This window comes from Centroberyx gerrardi, chromosome 12 (genome assembly GCF_048128805.1).
Source record: "Centroberyx gerrardi isolate f3 chromosome 12, fCenGer3.hap1.cur.20231027, whole genome shotgun sequence".
Lineage (NCBI taxonomy): Eukaryota > Metazoa > Chordata > Actinopteri > Beryciformes > Berycidae > Centroberyx > Centroberyx gerrardi.
In genome coordinates this window covers 20,695,394-20,710,476 of record NC_136008.1, presented here as the reverse complement: position 1 = coordinate 20,710,476, position 15,083 = coordinate 20,695,394, and the positions used below count along the sequence as shown (strand labels likewise).

At 39.9% G+C, this 15,083-nt stretch overlaps 1 protein-coding gene across 2 annotated transcripts in view; it reads right to left on the bottom strand.

Annotated features, from left to right (window-relative positions):
- The window catches only part of bckdhb (branched chain keto acid dehydrogenase E1 subunit beta), a 56,844-nt gene extending 41,761 nt beyond the window's left edge, over nt 1-15,083 (bottom strand). For both annotated transcript variants that reach the window (XM_071902409.1, XM_071902410.2), the window contains exons 1-6: nt 14,879-15,083; nt 12,897-12,974; nt 12,065-12,133; nt 10,129-10,262; nt 6,380-6,535; nt 1,557-1,665 (exon numbers count right to left, since the gene is read on the bottom strand). In XM_071902409.1, coding sequence (XP_071758510.1) covers nt 1,557-1,665; nt 6,380-6,535; nt 10,129-10,262; nt 12,065-12,133; nt 12,897-12,974; nt 14,879-15,074 — 742 coding nt within the window. In that variant the 5' untranslated portion in view covers nt 15,075-15,083. The remainder of the gene's footprint in view (nt 1-1,556; nt 1,666-6,379; nt 6,536-10,128; nt 10,263-12,064; nt 12,134-12,896; nt 12,975-14,878) is intronic.

Below are 15,083 nucleotides of genomic sequence, written 5' to 3'. Positions count from 1 at the left end.
ATAACCATATCTTGTCACAGACTCTTCAAAAAAGTGGATGTATTATATTTGGCACCGGTCCAGCTGGAAATGCAGCAAAAAAAAAGTGACATGGAGAGCAAGACCTTTCTTAGAGAGATAAACCGATTACTGATTTACTGTCTCATCACTCTCTGAGAAGCTAATATACCAAGCCTGTCAAGATCCATAACAATTCAGCAGCAATGCAAACAAAAACACTCCCAAGAACCCAGACACCTGCTCCTGGCTGCCCTGTTTTACTTAGCGTGCAAAAACCACATCAATCTGGGACATTATGTTTATCAATCTTATTATCAATGTCTTGCTCTGACACAAAGCTACACATCATCCAACCTCTCTCATCATACGATCATGAGACAGATCAATCATCAGGTGAATTTGAGCCCAGCTTTTTCTTAGCCACTGAATCCTATTGTTCTTCAATAGATTATTAGGCCACAGGTTTGGGATATTAAAGACATCAATAGTAATAAAATAGGCCTGTATCAAATACCTACCTACATATTTTGTTTATGTATTCTATACATATATTTTCTGTTTTTCACTCCATCACATTTGAAACAGGTGAGACATTATGTGCTGCTGTAAAACTACACACTACCACATTCATCATCACTGAGTCCCTATAGGTCTAAAAGTTAAAACAAGTCAAGTGAAAATCTCAGGAAACAGTGAGGGAGATGTGATGGATGGGAATCATTGCTTTTCAACAGATGAGTGGTTTTAATATCAGACTACACTGTAACATGAGAAATGTTCTGGGCAATGATCACTCATCTAGCGCCATAATCAAAACAGTCTCAGCAGTCCATTTTAATATTTCGCAATCTCATCTGGTTCTTATCACAGAGGGAAAACTAACAAAACCTGTGAAAATCAGAGGCTTCTCTTTGAGGCTGGAGGTGCCAATCCATTTGGGTTCTGCCTTTCGTTAGTATAATGGGCTCCAACAACACAGCAATGCAAGAAGAGAGTTGGTAGCCAGCATCGAGTCTTCACACAACAAATAAAACAGTTTTTTTGGGGGTTTTTTATGCCCAGGATTAACATCCAGCCACTGCAGCACTGGTTTGGCAACATATGGCAACAACTGTTTAGACTGGACTAAGATTTGACTGGATACCGTTTGGCACGACAGCCTGACCAAAGCCACACTGCTGACCTCAAGTTTAACCATGCTACTCTGAACACCAATGCCGCCTTGCAGCAGAGCGGTCCAGCCAGGGAGGGGAGGGGAGAGAGGATTCAGCCCTGCACTGTCAACAGTTCACAGCCCATTTGAACCGGCTGCTTCACACTTGTGATCCTGCTGAACTCACTCACAGCCAGGCACACTGTTTGTTTGTCTTGCTTCAGATCTCTAAAAAAGGACGACATTTGCTTTCAATAAGGGATACAGGCAAACAGATAAAAGGCCAGAGATGGAGGATGCTAGAGAAAGCTGAGCATGAGGGGAGACAAATAAACAAAGCAAACAAACAAGCACTCACAGTTACGTCAACTCCAGATTCATTTCTACCCACAATCCAGCTTACCTGCTGCTCTATAGAGGATCTTGGGCTCGAAGAATATGCAGGGGTTCTGGTCAGCGATGCAGGAGAGGAGCAGCCCCTTGGCCTGCACCGGACCTCGAGGTATTACAACCTGAGGAGCACACAACACACTTGAATAAGGCTTTGTAGTGTTGTCATGACAACTGAAATTTCAATACTACTTCAACACCATTGCAAAATATTAATTTCAGTCCTACATTTTATAAATGTTCAATATTTTCACCAAATGTGTTTGGCTAGCTGAAATTCCTTTTCAACGTCGCCTCCACAGGGCATATATGTGCGGATGGCACATGGATTGGAATAGTTAAAAGAAGAAGAAGGATTTAAATAAACAGAGCTGCAGTTTGGCTCCTGACAGTGGACTGCAGAAAAATTCAAGTGTCAAACAGCTGAATACATGGCAACAACGTCAAACAAGCCACCATGTCTTGAACTGGCTGCTAGCCCAACTAAACTGGTGCCAGGAACGCAATATGGAACTATTTCACTAACAGAGCCAACAAAGACACAAAACCAACATATCAAAACCTCAAAACCTCAAAAAAACTCAAAGTCTCAAACTCAAGAGCTTCATGGCTCAATGATTTTTCTTGTTTGCCATGGTTATCATACTTGTACTGAATTTTTAGATATCAAACTTAGAATTGGTATTGAAGTCTAAATTCTGGTATCATGACAACACTAGGCCCAAGCCTGATCAAATCTGTAAAACCGTACGGTGGAAATGTCAGTCAAACACAGCTGACTGTGCTGACAGTATGCACGGTGAGGGAAGATAACATTTATTAGCCTGACCTTTGCTGAGAGACAGCCGGGGATGTTTATTGCTATCAGCTATGGATACTCACGACGGATGAACCGCAGTTGTAAACCATACAGTCGTTTCCAGTCTGTTGCATATAAGAAACTTTAACACTTGTAACTTTCATGATGATGACTGTGTGTATATGTTTGGGAGGAAAAGGGGATAGGGATGCTACATTTGACATATTTAACACAGCCTTGTTTACTTTGTGCATATGTATTAAATTCCAGCTTAATGACACACGCTTTCAGATGAGTGCAGTGCATGTTGAACCCATGGTCATCCCACCATGAGTCACGCACTGATTTCGGAGTGTGAGAGCTTCATTTTCCCCTCTTGCATTTCACTTAACGTAGAAGCAGAGAGCTACAGGAGCAAGAGGAGCGCGGGTGGCATGGTTGGTTCGAGAGCATTAACGAGAATCTGTAGTCAAAATGTTTCGCCTGTTTGCCACTGTTTGCTTTTTAAGTCAATATAGATTCACATTGAATTTTAAGTGCAATAGAGCAGAGCCAATATGATGTCAGCCAACAAAGAAATACATTTTGGCAGTACTGCTGCTGGTGGGTTTTCTTTTTAATATAGAGCAGCACATCTTGGGAGTAGTTTTACTTTTCTATGTGAGGCAGGCAGAGAGTCCCATTTGTAAAAATCTATACTCAAAACCGGTTTGATCTTTCATTTCCATCCAACTCCCTCCCTCCTGTCTTCTTTGCTCATTCCCTCCTGTCTTCTTTCCTCAGTCCCTCCTGTCTTCTTTCCTCAGTCCCTCATGTCTTCTTTCCTCCTTCCCTCCTATCTTCTTTCCTCATTCCTCTAAATCCTGTTCAACTAAACATCACCATCTAATCTCTTCCTGTGGCACCAACTGAGACCTATTAACACAGTCACCAACACATGCACTTCCTTGTAAACTGGTCCTCAAATTCGTCCCCAGATATTAGACTGCAAAAAAACAATTATCAGGATTTTAAACACAGTTCCCACGCTCACTTGAACATCAAATTCAAGGGCTTTTCAATGACTTGCAAGGTACTGTTTGACTCACAATTGGCATGTTTTGGGGCAAGACATGACAATGATCAAAGTATGACATCGTAAAGGCCTCATTTTTTACTCATGATCTTATCAAGTCAAGAAATCATGGTGAAATCATTCATTTTAAAACTGCTGCCATATCAACACAAATTTTCCTCAGGAAGTAAAGTGTTGATCCTAGAACTCAGAGATCCAGTGTGCTGAGGCACTGATGAATTTGGGTGCTATATTTGAATAATAAAAAATAAAAAAATCAGGTACTTTCAAGGCCATCCTTTCATTTAAAAACATTTAAAGCCTTAGTTTATTTTTCTCAAATTCCTGAGCTTTCAACAATTTTCAAGGCCTGTGGGGACCATGTTTAAAATCAGTTCTAAAGCCGACATGGAGCCAATGAAGGAACGCCAGGAGACGAGTGTCCATGTCTTGAAACATGGCAGATCACTCCACTACTATCAAGAAAAAGATACCCGATTCACAAAAATTCTGGAAACAAGATGATTTACACTGGAAACATCTGGAAGAATCTCACCACATTGGCAGAATTTCCACTCGTTTTACAGTTTTTTACGATTGCTAGCAACCTTTTATCAGTTCTGTAGTCACATTTTCATAACTCTTAACACAGTTAGCACATCGGTCTGTTGCGGGCCATACCATTAACACATTTCTTGTTCCTTTGACACAAAATGCATTCAGTGAACACATTTTAAAAACTCTTGAATTTCTTTTACACACAAGCTCAACCAAGACCAAAATTATGGATTTTTACTGCCAAATTTACAAATGCTTGCACACTGTATGTCAGAACAGATAACCTCATGTTCTAAACCTAACTTATAGGCTAAAGTTGAAGTGAACAGCAGTTCACATTGTATATTGAAACACAAATATATGTCCTATATTTTTTTTATTGCTATTGATTAACAGCTGATTGAAGTTATGCAAATAGACCAATCACAGCTGATTCCCGTCTAGGGCTGCAACTAACGATTATTTTCATTGTCGATTAATCTGTCGATTATTTTCTCGATTAATCGATTAGTTGTCTATAAAATGTCAGAAAATGGTGAAAAATGTCAATCAGTGTTTCCCAAAGCCCAAGATGACGTCCTCAAATGTCTTGTTTTGTCCACAACCCAAAGATATTCAGTTTACTGTCATAGAGGAGTAAAGAAACCAGAAAATATTTACATTTAAGAAGCTGGAATCAGATAATTTTGACTTATTTTTCTTAAAAAAATACTCAAACCGATTAATCGATTATCAAAATAGTTGGCAATTAATTTAATAGTTGACAACTAATCGATTAATCGATTAATCGTTGCAGCTCTATTCCCGTCTAAGTTGGAGACATACCCAGGTGTTGAGGTTCTTTCAATTGCATGAGCATATAAAAAGGGGACCTCTTTGGACTGATCTTGTTCAATGTGGACACAGAACAATATAGAGCAGCAGAAAGAGAGAGAAAGAAGCCAAATGCAGAAGACCGGGTAGATTAGAAAAGGACTGTGTATTTTTCTTTTTTTTTCTTCTGTGCCTTTTTCTGTTTATATATTTTATTTTTACACAACTGTAACCAGCAGCTATATTACAGATTTTTGTTGATCTCTTGCAGTAATTTCCTATTGCAAATAAAGCCTTTACTGCAGCAATTCTGTCACTTATTCCTTTTTCATATACTGTACATTCTATAAAGTAAAGATGAGTCATTCACTTTTGATATAGAATGTTTGCAAAAAAGAAGACAAAAAATGCATACATTTACTACACTCAACAAAAGAAAAATGTAGAGTGACTTCAAAAGAAACTGCAGTACGAAAAACAATTGACTATCAATATACTGTCTATTGTATAAGGGTAGAACTGACACATGTAAAGTAATGTATTTTCTGTAATACCATCTGCTGTTAGTATGTTGTATGTCATTGTGCTGTGATTGACTAAATGTTCCTGTTGGAAGAAAACGTGCTAGTGTTTTGAAAGAATTATTTGATTTTGAGACATGCTTGCAGTGTTTTGGTAGTTAGTGTATTTTGACAAAGTATTCTTGCATTTTGAAAATTAGTGTTGGTGTTTAGTTTACAATATGTGATTTTGAGCATAAAATTAACTGTTTTGCCAACTGTGTGTTGTAGGTGAGTTGGTGTGTGAAGAGTTTAGAAAAAGTATTATAAGTATTGAAAAACGCTTGCTAGCGATCGTAAAAAACTGTAAGAAAAATGAACACTCAATGCTAAATTAAATGACTTGATAAGATGGATATTTTTTGCAGTGTAGTTCCCCCACCTAACCAAATCTGTGTTGGTATGGGACTTGGACCGTTGGGACGTTTTTGCCCTATGACTCCTCACTGTTGTAGTTGTCAAAGGATAATTCTGGTTATTTTCAACCTGGGCCTTATTTTCATAGTTTCAACAGTCTGATCAAAATGTCATTAATTATTTCATGTACTTCTCAGTTTGCAGGGAGAGCTGCTCTCCGATAAAATCTAAGGGGGCCACCAGTAACTCAAACAGTTGAACCCAAAATTTATTGACGCAATTTATGATCAGAATGAATCAACGTGATGGAAAAACTAGGAAAATAAGGCCAAGGTTGAAAAGAACCAGAATTATCTTTTAATGCTGCTGCTGTACAGTGTGGTTTTTGTGTATTGTACTTGTCAACTCTCTCTACATTTTCTCTAGAAAAGGTCTAATCATTTGCTTTCTTGTTTTTATCTAGTGTTAGTTTGTTGTCCAGTGCATTGTAACAACCTGTTTGTCTGATATGTGCTTAATGCAAATAAGCCTGACTTTGCATTGCTGAGGCAAAGTGGTGGAGAAGCGCAGAGGTTGGATACATGAAGGGAGGCGAGATGGGATGGGAGCAAGATGAAAGAGGGGGGAAAGAAAGACAGATTCTAACTGAGCTTTCTTTCCCTTTTATTTTTTTCTGTGTAAACTGCCTGGCTAACCTTGATGCCCGGGCAGTGGGCGAAGAAGGCCTCAGGGCTTTGAGAGTGGTAAAGTGATCCGTGGCCAACACACCCCCATGGAGCCCGGATGGTGAGGTTGCCACAGTCAAACAAGTTGCCAGAACGGTAGCGGTACTTGGCTGCTTCGTTGACAATCTGAAAAAAGACCAAGATAATTGAGATTAATATAATGACTGATTAGATAATAGAATAATAAGACAATAGGATGAAACTTTACTGATTCCTGTAGGGAAATTAGATCGTTGCAGCAGCAAAAGTAATAAGCGTCTGCAGGGAAAAAGACAATTAGAATTAAGCACACCAACAGATTATAAAATAAGCAATAAAAACAGTAAAAATAATAAAGCAATAAAATAGAATGTAAACAATTATGCGGTTCTATACAAGTATGCTGGTGTCAATTTAAACATGTTAAGTAGACTGTCTTGGTTGTAAATTAGGGAAGATTATGGATTACCAGCATCTATGGATTAAATTACATTTATTACTACAGTTTCTTACAGTTGTTACATAGAGATATTACTAGCTGTCACAATCTCTTAATGACTCAGTTATAGATTACACTAAAAGCCTTTCCATATCAAGAAACTATTTTTGGGCTTTTATGGCACTAAAATAAACAGAATTTGAAATCCATGACTGTTCATATAGCACCTTTGTAACTCTCCCTCAAAACAGTCATTATTTTTCTCAAATTTGGCCTGAGAATATGCATTCAAAATGCATATTCATATTACATTTGTGTAAAATGTTAAAGGCGTCTATATATAACAAAAAGGCATTAGAAAGAAATTATAGCTTACAATTTTTAAGAACTAGTAAAGACCACACTAGTGGACATTGGATCTAGACTTTATCTGCCAACCCATACTCTCTGCTATTCATCTTAAAGCTATTAAAATCCCATTTTCTTTTGAACAGACAAAAACAACTTAAGTCTCTGGTTTCTTTTTATCTACTTCTAAATTTTCTGAAACTGGGCTTCCTCCAAGAAGTTGTCCCAAGATTTCTCCCTCAAACTCAGGTGGGCCGTTATTTCTAGTTTTATGTCTCTCTAAGGCCAGTTTGGACTGCGTCATTTTAAGTGAGAGCGCAGAAGGAGAGAGGGAGCCCACTCAAGGCCTGACACCAGATTAAATCTATTGTTGCTGTGCAGCACCGCAGGAGCCTTCTGAGAAACCTGCCCCATTATCACACATGCCGTTTTCTGTTGCCTTGATAAAAGCAGAAAACTCATTCATCTTGTGGAGAGCGAGGACACACAGAGCGACACGGGTGCCAACGTGCATGCATGGTGAAACGGCAGCGCTGCCCGCTCTCCTGGTCAGCCTGTTAACGCCACATTAATCTTCCTCAGGTGAGTATCAGTGCAGGAATACATGGAAAAGAGTTTCTCTTTGTTTAGCAGATTTTTCCAAGCAGTTTGTGGAACATGGTACAGTATGTATTTGAGGTCTGTTTAACACCTGCACACTACAAAGAACAGGCTACACAAACAAGACAGAAGAACAGTCAGAAAATCACTAACATTTGTGGCTGCCTGGCTGGCAAAGAGCCAAAGTGCATTTCAATTTTTCCAACTCTTTCTCTGCTGGATGTTTTTGAGGATATTTAATTTTCTACCTGTTGTCGAGAAGCCTCATCACTTATGAGCAAATTTGCATGGGGGATGATTACATTTCCAGCAATTATAGGAGTGTGACATGGATGCAAATCAATCAGATGTTACAGAAAATATCCACTAGGGTTAGACTGATATATCCGTTTGCCGATACTGGCCTATTAGGCGCTCGGGAGGAGCACCGTACCTCTGTAAGAGCCAGGCTCTGTGTGTTTGTTGGTTCGTTAGTTGGTTTGTGGGTAATGCTTTCTGCAATGCACAGTGCTTAGGGGAATTAAGGTATGTGCTCTTTAGGCTGCGCAGAGCCCTAGGAATCCCACATAAGGAAATACAGTGTGCGCTCGTACACCAGGCAGGATGGTAGAAGTCAAACAAGCAGGACCCAGCTCTAGTTTGGTGAGTGATGCAGTCACATACCAGGAAGTAGCTCTGTGATTCTCCAAATATAGTGGGTAAGTCAATAAAAGGAATTTATTTACTTACTTAACTTCCAACAACACTGAGCTACCATAGCACTTTGGTGTTAACAGGTGGAGTTTTTAAAGTCAACGTAGTTTCACTCACTACAACCATGCATACCGCCATCCCACCCCACCCCTCCACCCCACCCCTACACCCGAGCACCTAGAAAGCTCTAGCACTTGTTAAATATTGGATATCGGCCACTCATGTCATCCACTGCCGATGTAGAGGTTCCTCCCTGACCACAGCTATATAAAGACAGTCTGTAAAACCTCAGCGTTTCCCACAGGTTGTCAGTTTACTTCAGCAAAGTGGGTGGGGATGAGGGGCTGACAACTTGTTGCTGATATTTCATTTAGCAAGTCCAGTAACTCATATTTTTTCAGGCACTAAAGTCTCTCAGTCAAGTATAAACTATTGGCATTGCAACATTATCTGACTATTATACTTGCATCTGATTATCAAGGCTACATTTCAAACTGTCTCTCCATTCAGCTTGTGTTGGCTAAGACACACCGTGACGCGAAGGAGCACAAATGCACTGCATCATAGGTGCAATGAATTATGGTCATTGTAGTTCACCAACACGCTTTCAGTGCTTGGTAGCATTAAATCTTGATTGTTTGAAAACTACACTGAAGAGGACTACCAGCTTCATTTATCGTGACACCCAAAATTAAAAAAAAAATAAAATAAAAATAAAGTACTTGACAGGCAGTTAATTTACCTGGCAGGTTAACCAAATATTAACATTGTATGAGAAACACTGAACCTGCAGTGGAATTTTATTTTCTTTGTACATTTTATTTATTAATTTAATTGTTCAATTCTGATTTTTATGAATTAATTCTTAATCTAAAAGGCCCAACGTATCCCAGAGTTTCCCCTACCACTAAATAGGTGAGGTAGGCAACCCTGCCTTAAAGAGCTTCTAACCGTAAAAGAATTTCATTAGTTTAGTTTTCAATGGAGAGTTTTAGTGTCCCATAATAGTCTAAATGCTGTTTCAGAGGCTTTAACCACCCTGCCGTCAAGAACATTATGGGGGAAACACAGATTTAAAGATATTGAATATCTGGACAAAGTATCACCCATCAGGGACTTCAGTCTAAAACCATAATATCCACATAAGTTAGAACTGACGAGAATACTGGGAACAGAAAACCTGTCCCATAGAAAGACGGCAGGCAGTCATTCATTGTGAAATCTACTCCTACTGGTCCCTAAGATTTTGGACAAGGCACCAACACAGTAAACAGAACACATAAATAGGTCTAGCCTACTGTATGTTGAAACACGGTGATTAAAAATGGCTACACAGGACATTTTTGATTTCTAAATGTAACTTTGGTGAAAAAGTTGATGGAGATGTTGTCACGACACTAACGAGAATTGGCCCGGTCCAAATTCTGGTCTTGCACCATCTATACCCATTCAAACACTATACCTCTTTGTCTATGTGTTCACCAGAAAATAAGGACATCTGAAGGTAGAGTAGGCAGGGCCAAACAGCCTTGCTCTAACTTAAGGTGTACAGATGCACTCAAGGTAGCTTTTGATGTTGAGATTTTCCAGTGTCATTCACCAGAAAGCAACAATGTGTTAGTCTGCGACAACACGCCACAGAACAGAGAGTGTGCCCTACCTGGTCAAAAGCAGGGTAGATGTAGTCAGCGAACTGGATCTCTGCAATGGCTGTGGCACCAGCAACAGCTGCACCAATACCGAATCCCACAATCCCCTGCTCACATAGAGGAGTGTTGAAGACTCTGTCTTTACCTACGGATAAAGTGCAGGAGACGGGGGAAATAGGAAAAAAGAGAAGATGAAGGAGGCTGATAGAATGAATGGTGTTATATCAACTTCAGTTCACAAAAAGGTTGAAGATATGTTGGTTGTCATCCAGGCTAAGAAAACTGAATGGCCCTGCAAATAAATCATTTAATTTAGTGGGACCACTGAGCACATTTGTGCAAGGACACCTGAGAAATAACAGTATTTGTCAGATGAGAGAGTACTGCTCACACCACACACTTGAGTGATGAGAGTGGAAAGTATACTCTCTCTTAAAATGCCATGCGGTCCTAAAATAAGTGAAGTGACAAGCTGATGACTCCTCCTCAGCTGTAGCTAACCAAGCCTGTGACGCATACTCAACCCCCTTGGAGTAAAAACAGAAGAAAAACTATTTTTCCATTCTCCACCCTATAATCTGACCAAGAGCCACAAGAGTGGGACTCTAAATTTGGGTTGGGAATGTTATTTTTGCTCTCATCCTTTGTGTATTTGCCAAGCAAGTCCTTTTCTGTTTTGATGGGAAGTGTGCTTCTGAGCAGTGAAACCCTGGCCTCAGTTGCTCTGCTCTGTGCCCACAAAGCTCTATTAACAACCACAGCACCACAAGCCCTTGGAGGAATGAACAATTAAGTGATCAAAACTTAGCTGCTCGCCTCTCAGACTACAGACAACCTCAAATATCCATTTCATGTGAATGTGAAAATAAATAACATAGGTGTGCGTGCTTCTGTGAATGTCATCAAGGCTTTGAGTATTAACAAAGCTAGTAATAAACAACAATAAGAAAAAAAACTACTAAGTGATGTTATAATAACATCTGTGAAATGTATGAAATATAAAATGTATTCCTAAAGGTTTTTACCCAAATCTAGATTGCTAATCTAAATGGTCAACACAAGCTGGCTCTCACAAAAACGTATTTCCTGTGTTTGGTGACCTTTAGAAGTCGGTGCCATCTGACACCGATGCGCATTTCAGTGAAACAAGCTAAACATCGATGAGGGGAAGATGGTAGCCAGAGCGCAGAGTCAATGTGAACTGTTTTTTTCCAGGAGAACGGCACTCAGCGGTGGAAGAGCTGTATCACGGAGGTGAATGCATCAGCCTCGTAAAAAAGCCTTTCATATGCTGTCCACCTGCATTATGCCCCGTGTTGTATAATGACTGGAGGTAGCAGAGGTGGGTACCATCCCTTTCAGGAGTGAGAGGGATAAAATCAGCTTTGTGCTCGCCACATGGATGAGATGGAAAATAATGATCCCTCTCCGAAGGTCAACACTTCTGACGTCAATGAAAACAAAAAGGCAAAGCCAACCAGGGGTGATTTATGACGCCTTTTCACGAAAATAACTAAATAAATAATATGGCAAAACCATAGCGCACAAATGGGTTGCACAAAGTCAGCTCTGATGAATTTGGAGGCGATAAGCAGATTGTCAGATGAGGCAAGACTCAATTCTAAAACAAAATGTAAAAAAAGACAGAAAAACCACTGAATAAAAGTACATCAAAGGCAAAACAAATCAGTATACTTCACAGTAATTTGGTTAAAAGGTGTCTGACAAACTACAATTGACAAATAAGTGCAAACAGATCCTTTTGGACCTCTAGGTGAACAGTGAACACTAATATGAGGTTGCAAGAGAGGAGGTGGAGGCTCTTTAAAGTGCTCTGCTGCTCCCTAGTGGTAAAATCATGTGAAGCAGACTCAGGCACAAGTTGCTGACAGATTCTGTAATGGTGATATTTGGAAGGAGAGACTGAAGGGAGATCAAGCTTCTTACCATATTTGTCTCTCAGACCCACTGTGCATCGGAAGACTCCTCCAAAGGCCACGTCCTCCCCAAAGATGACTGCAGATCAAAAACACAACAGACATTCAGTGATGTCAGTGCACGTCTACTTATGATAGACTGAATTGCAGCTACTTCCATATTCTTCTACATTAATGCTTTCTACATGCAAGACTAGAACAGGCAAGATCCAACAGTATTCAGTTGCTGCTGCAGCATGACGATCTGGTGACATTTTTACTAAAGCTGAAGGCGGAACTAAGTGCTGAAAACTTTTACTGATCCTAGCATCTATTAGCCCAAACAGCCTCAAGATGTCACTGCAATTAATTTATATTTACTTGCATCTTGAGTCCATATGCACCAATGAAACACATTGTTGTGAAACAATGTGACACAAGATTTCCATTTCCTTATCATGGACTTGGACACAGAGTGATCCAATTCGGAGATGTTACAAGTTGATTTTGACAATCAAATAAAATCTTTTAGTGCCCATTTTTTAAATAAATGCATTTTGTATCAGTTTCAAGGAGCAAGGCATCCCATCAGATCCGTTTTTGACCAGTCGCGTCTTGCCACACTGTGTGGTAAAGATTTCCTCCTCAAGGTTTGGTACAGGTCAGATACAAGATGCAAATATGTATGTAAATGCAGCAACATCTTGAGGTAATTTAGGCTAAAGGGTCTATGGAAATAATTAAATAAATAATATAATACAATTTCAAAAAATGCATGGCTGTTAATGAGTGAAGAGGGTTAACTTTTTAGAAGTTTTCATCCGGTAACAGCAATAAAATGATTTCCATTTTTTGCCTCTTACCTGCCGTAGGATCACTCGCCAGGGTGTTGTCCAACGCACTGGTAACGGACTGGAACAAGTTCATCTTCTGGGTTGGGCCTGCAAAGGTTTTGGATGAGAAAAGATTTTTATAGGATTTTACACTAACAACAATCATACAGTGCTCAGCAAATGTGTACAGTGCATTTGCATATGACAATTAGTACAGAATGCCTGTGGTCATATAGTTAATTATCCACTAGGACACAGAGAGTGTTCTTCAATGGGAGCCTTTCTAATGTGCAACATCTAAGATGTGGTGTACTGCAGGAGAGCTGCCTTGGGACATTACTATTTCTTGTTTTTACCAATGACTTACCACTGTTCTTAAAAACAACTAATGAGAATATGTGCAAGGATGATTCCACCATTTACATGTCACCCTCTACCATTAGGATGATAAAGGATGATAAATTAGTATTAAATGTGTCAAAAACAAAGAGTATTATATTTGGAACAAGTCACTCTCTGAAACATACACCACAATTAAAATTTTTCTTAGGGGATGTTAAGATTGATCAGTTGAACGAAGTTGAGCTCCTTGGTGTGACTCTGGACGGTAGACTCTGATGGGTTAGGGTTAGGGTTACTGACTGACATACTGACAAGATGGTAGCAAAGATGGGAAGAGGCTATTATTAAAAAATGCAAATCATTCTTCTGCCATTTGGTGTAGTGCAGCTAAGAAAGACGTGGATAAACTAAAACTACTCCAAAACAGAGCAGCACATCTTGATTTGCAAAGCACCAATAGCAGTAATGTTGATACCATGCATAACAAGTTATCCTGGCTTAAGGTAGAGGACAGACTGAGTGCATCCCTTCTCAGATTTCTGAAGAACATCTCAGAATTAAGGTTATCAAGCACTTGGCATACAGTCACAAAGTACATACATACACAACAAGACATGCAACAGCCAAACTGTTTACACTTCCAAAGGCCAAAACGGACAGCATGAAACGTACAGTTATGGAGCAATGAAAAGCTGGAATTCCCTTCCACAGTAAGGTATACAATATATATATATAGTTCATGGAACAGTGGACAATATTAATGTATCAGTGTTGGGTTGTCGTTTTGGATAAACAATTAACAATTGTTATCGTGTGAACATCTTTGTGAAATCTGCCTATATGAAGGATAATAAATGGAGGGCGCAGACTAATAGAGAGTTGCCCCCAGGTTGGCTACAAGCTACATAGAATGGACATGTAAGACGCATATTGGCCCCGATACGTGCCGATCTCACGTATAGAAAGTCACGTCAAACTCATTCAAAAATCAGGTAGTTTAATGCTGCCTTGCTCATCGGCAAACGTATAGCCTATATCTGGTAGAACAAAACTTAAAGTATTTTCTGAGTCCACTCTACAATTCGGCATATGGCAGAGTGATCCACGAAGCAGCACTTGGAATAAACTACAACAGCAGTTTATCCCATTTAGGGATCCAACTGTACATGTTGAAACTCACTGAAAAGTGCTGCTTGGTGGATCACTTGCATGCCGACTTTACCAGTACATCCTAACAATATGGTAATGGTCTTGGGTCACGTTGACGAGCTAGGTGACCTTGCCGATAAGCATGGCAGCGTTAAATTGGCAGATTTTTTAAGTTAAGTTTGGCATAACGGTCACTCCATACAAAAGAGGATAACACGTTATCAGGGCTAGACAGCACCGACTAGCTAACTAGTGCTAGCGGTGCTAGGCTGAAAACCGGTGAGCGTTATCAAGCCTCTGTGGCTAACTGAGTGTGCACTTTCCAGGTCTCCTATCTAGGCTAGAAAATAGAATGGACAGTGAACTAATTAACAAGTCCTTCACATAACCTAGCCAGAAATGTTTCCAGAGATAATGGTCATTCACTTATCTTTATCCCAGTTGGCTTGACAGTTAAGATAGGTCAATTTGAGGTGCTAGCTAACGTTAGCTCAACCGGCTAGCTAAGTTAACCAACTCACCATATTTTGTCACAACGGGGTCAGGCTGGAAGGTGAAGTGCGCTGCATGCCTTCGTTGTGTTTTTGCATGGGAGTTGCAGCTCGGGGATAACTTCAGCAGAGTGGCACCGAAACAGCTCTGAGCCCCGCTGCTAACACTAGCGATGGAAACTTTCGAGTTTGCACCTCGGACAAGAAACCGTGCAGCGGCCGCCATGTCTGTTGT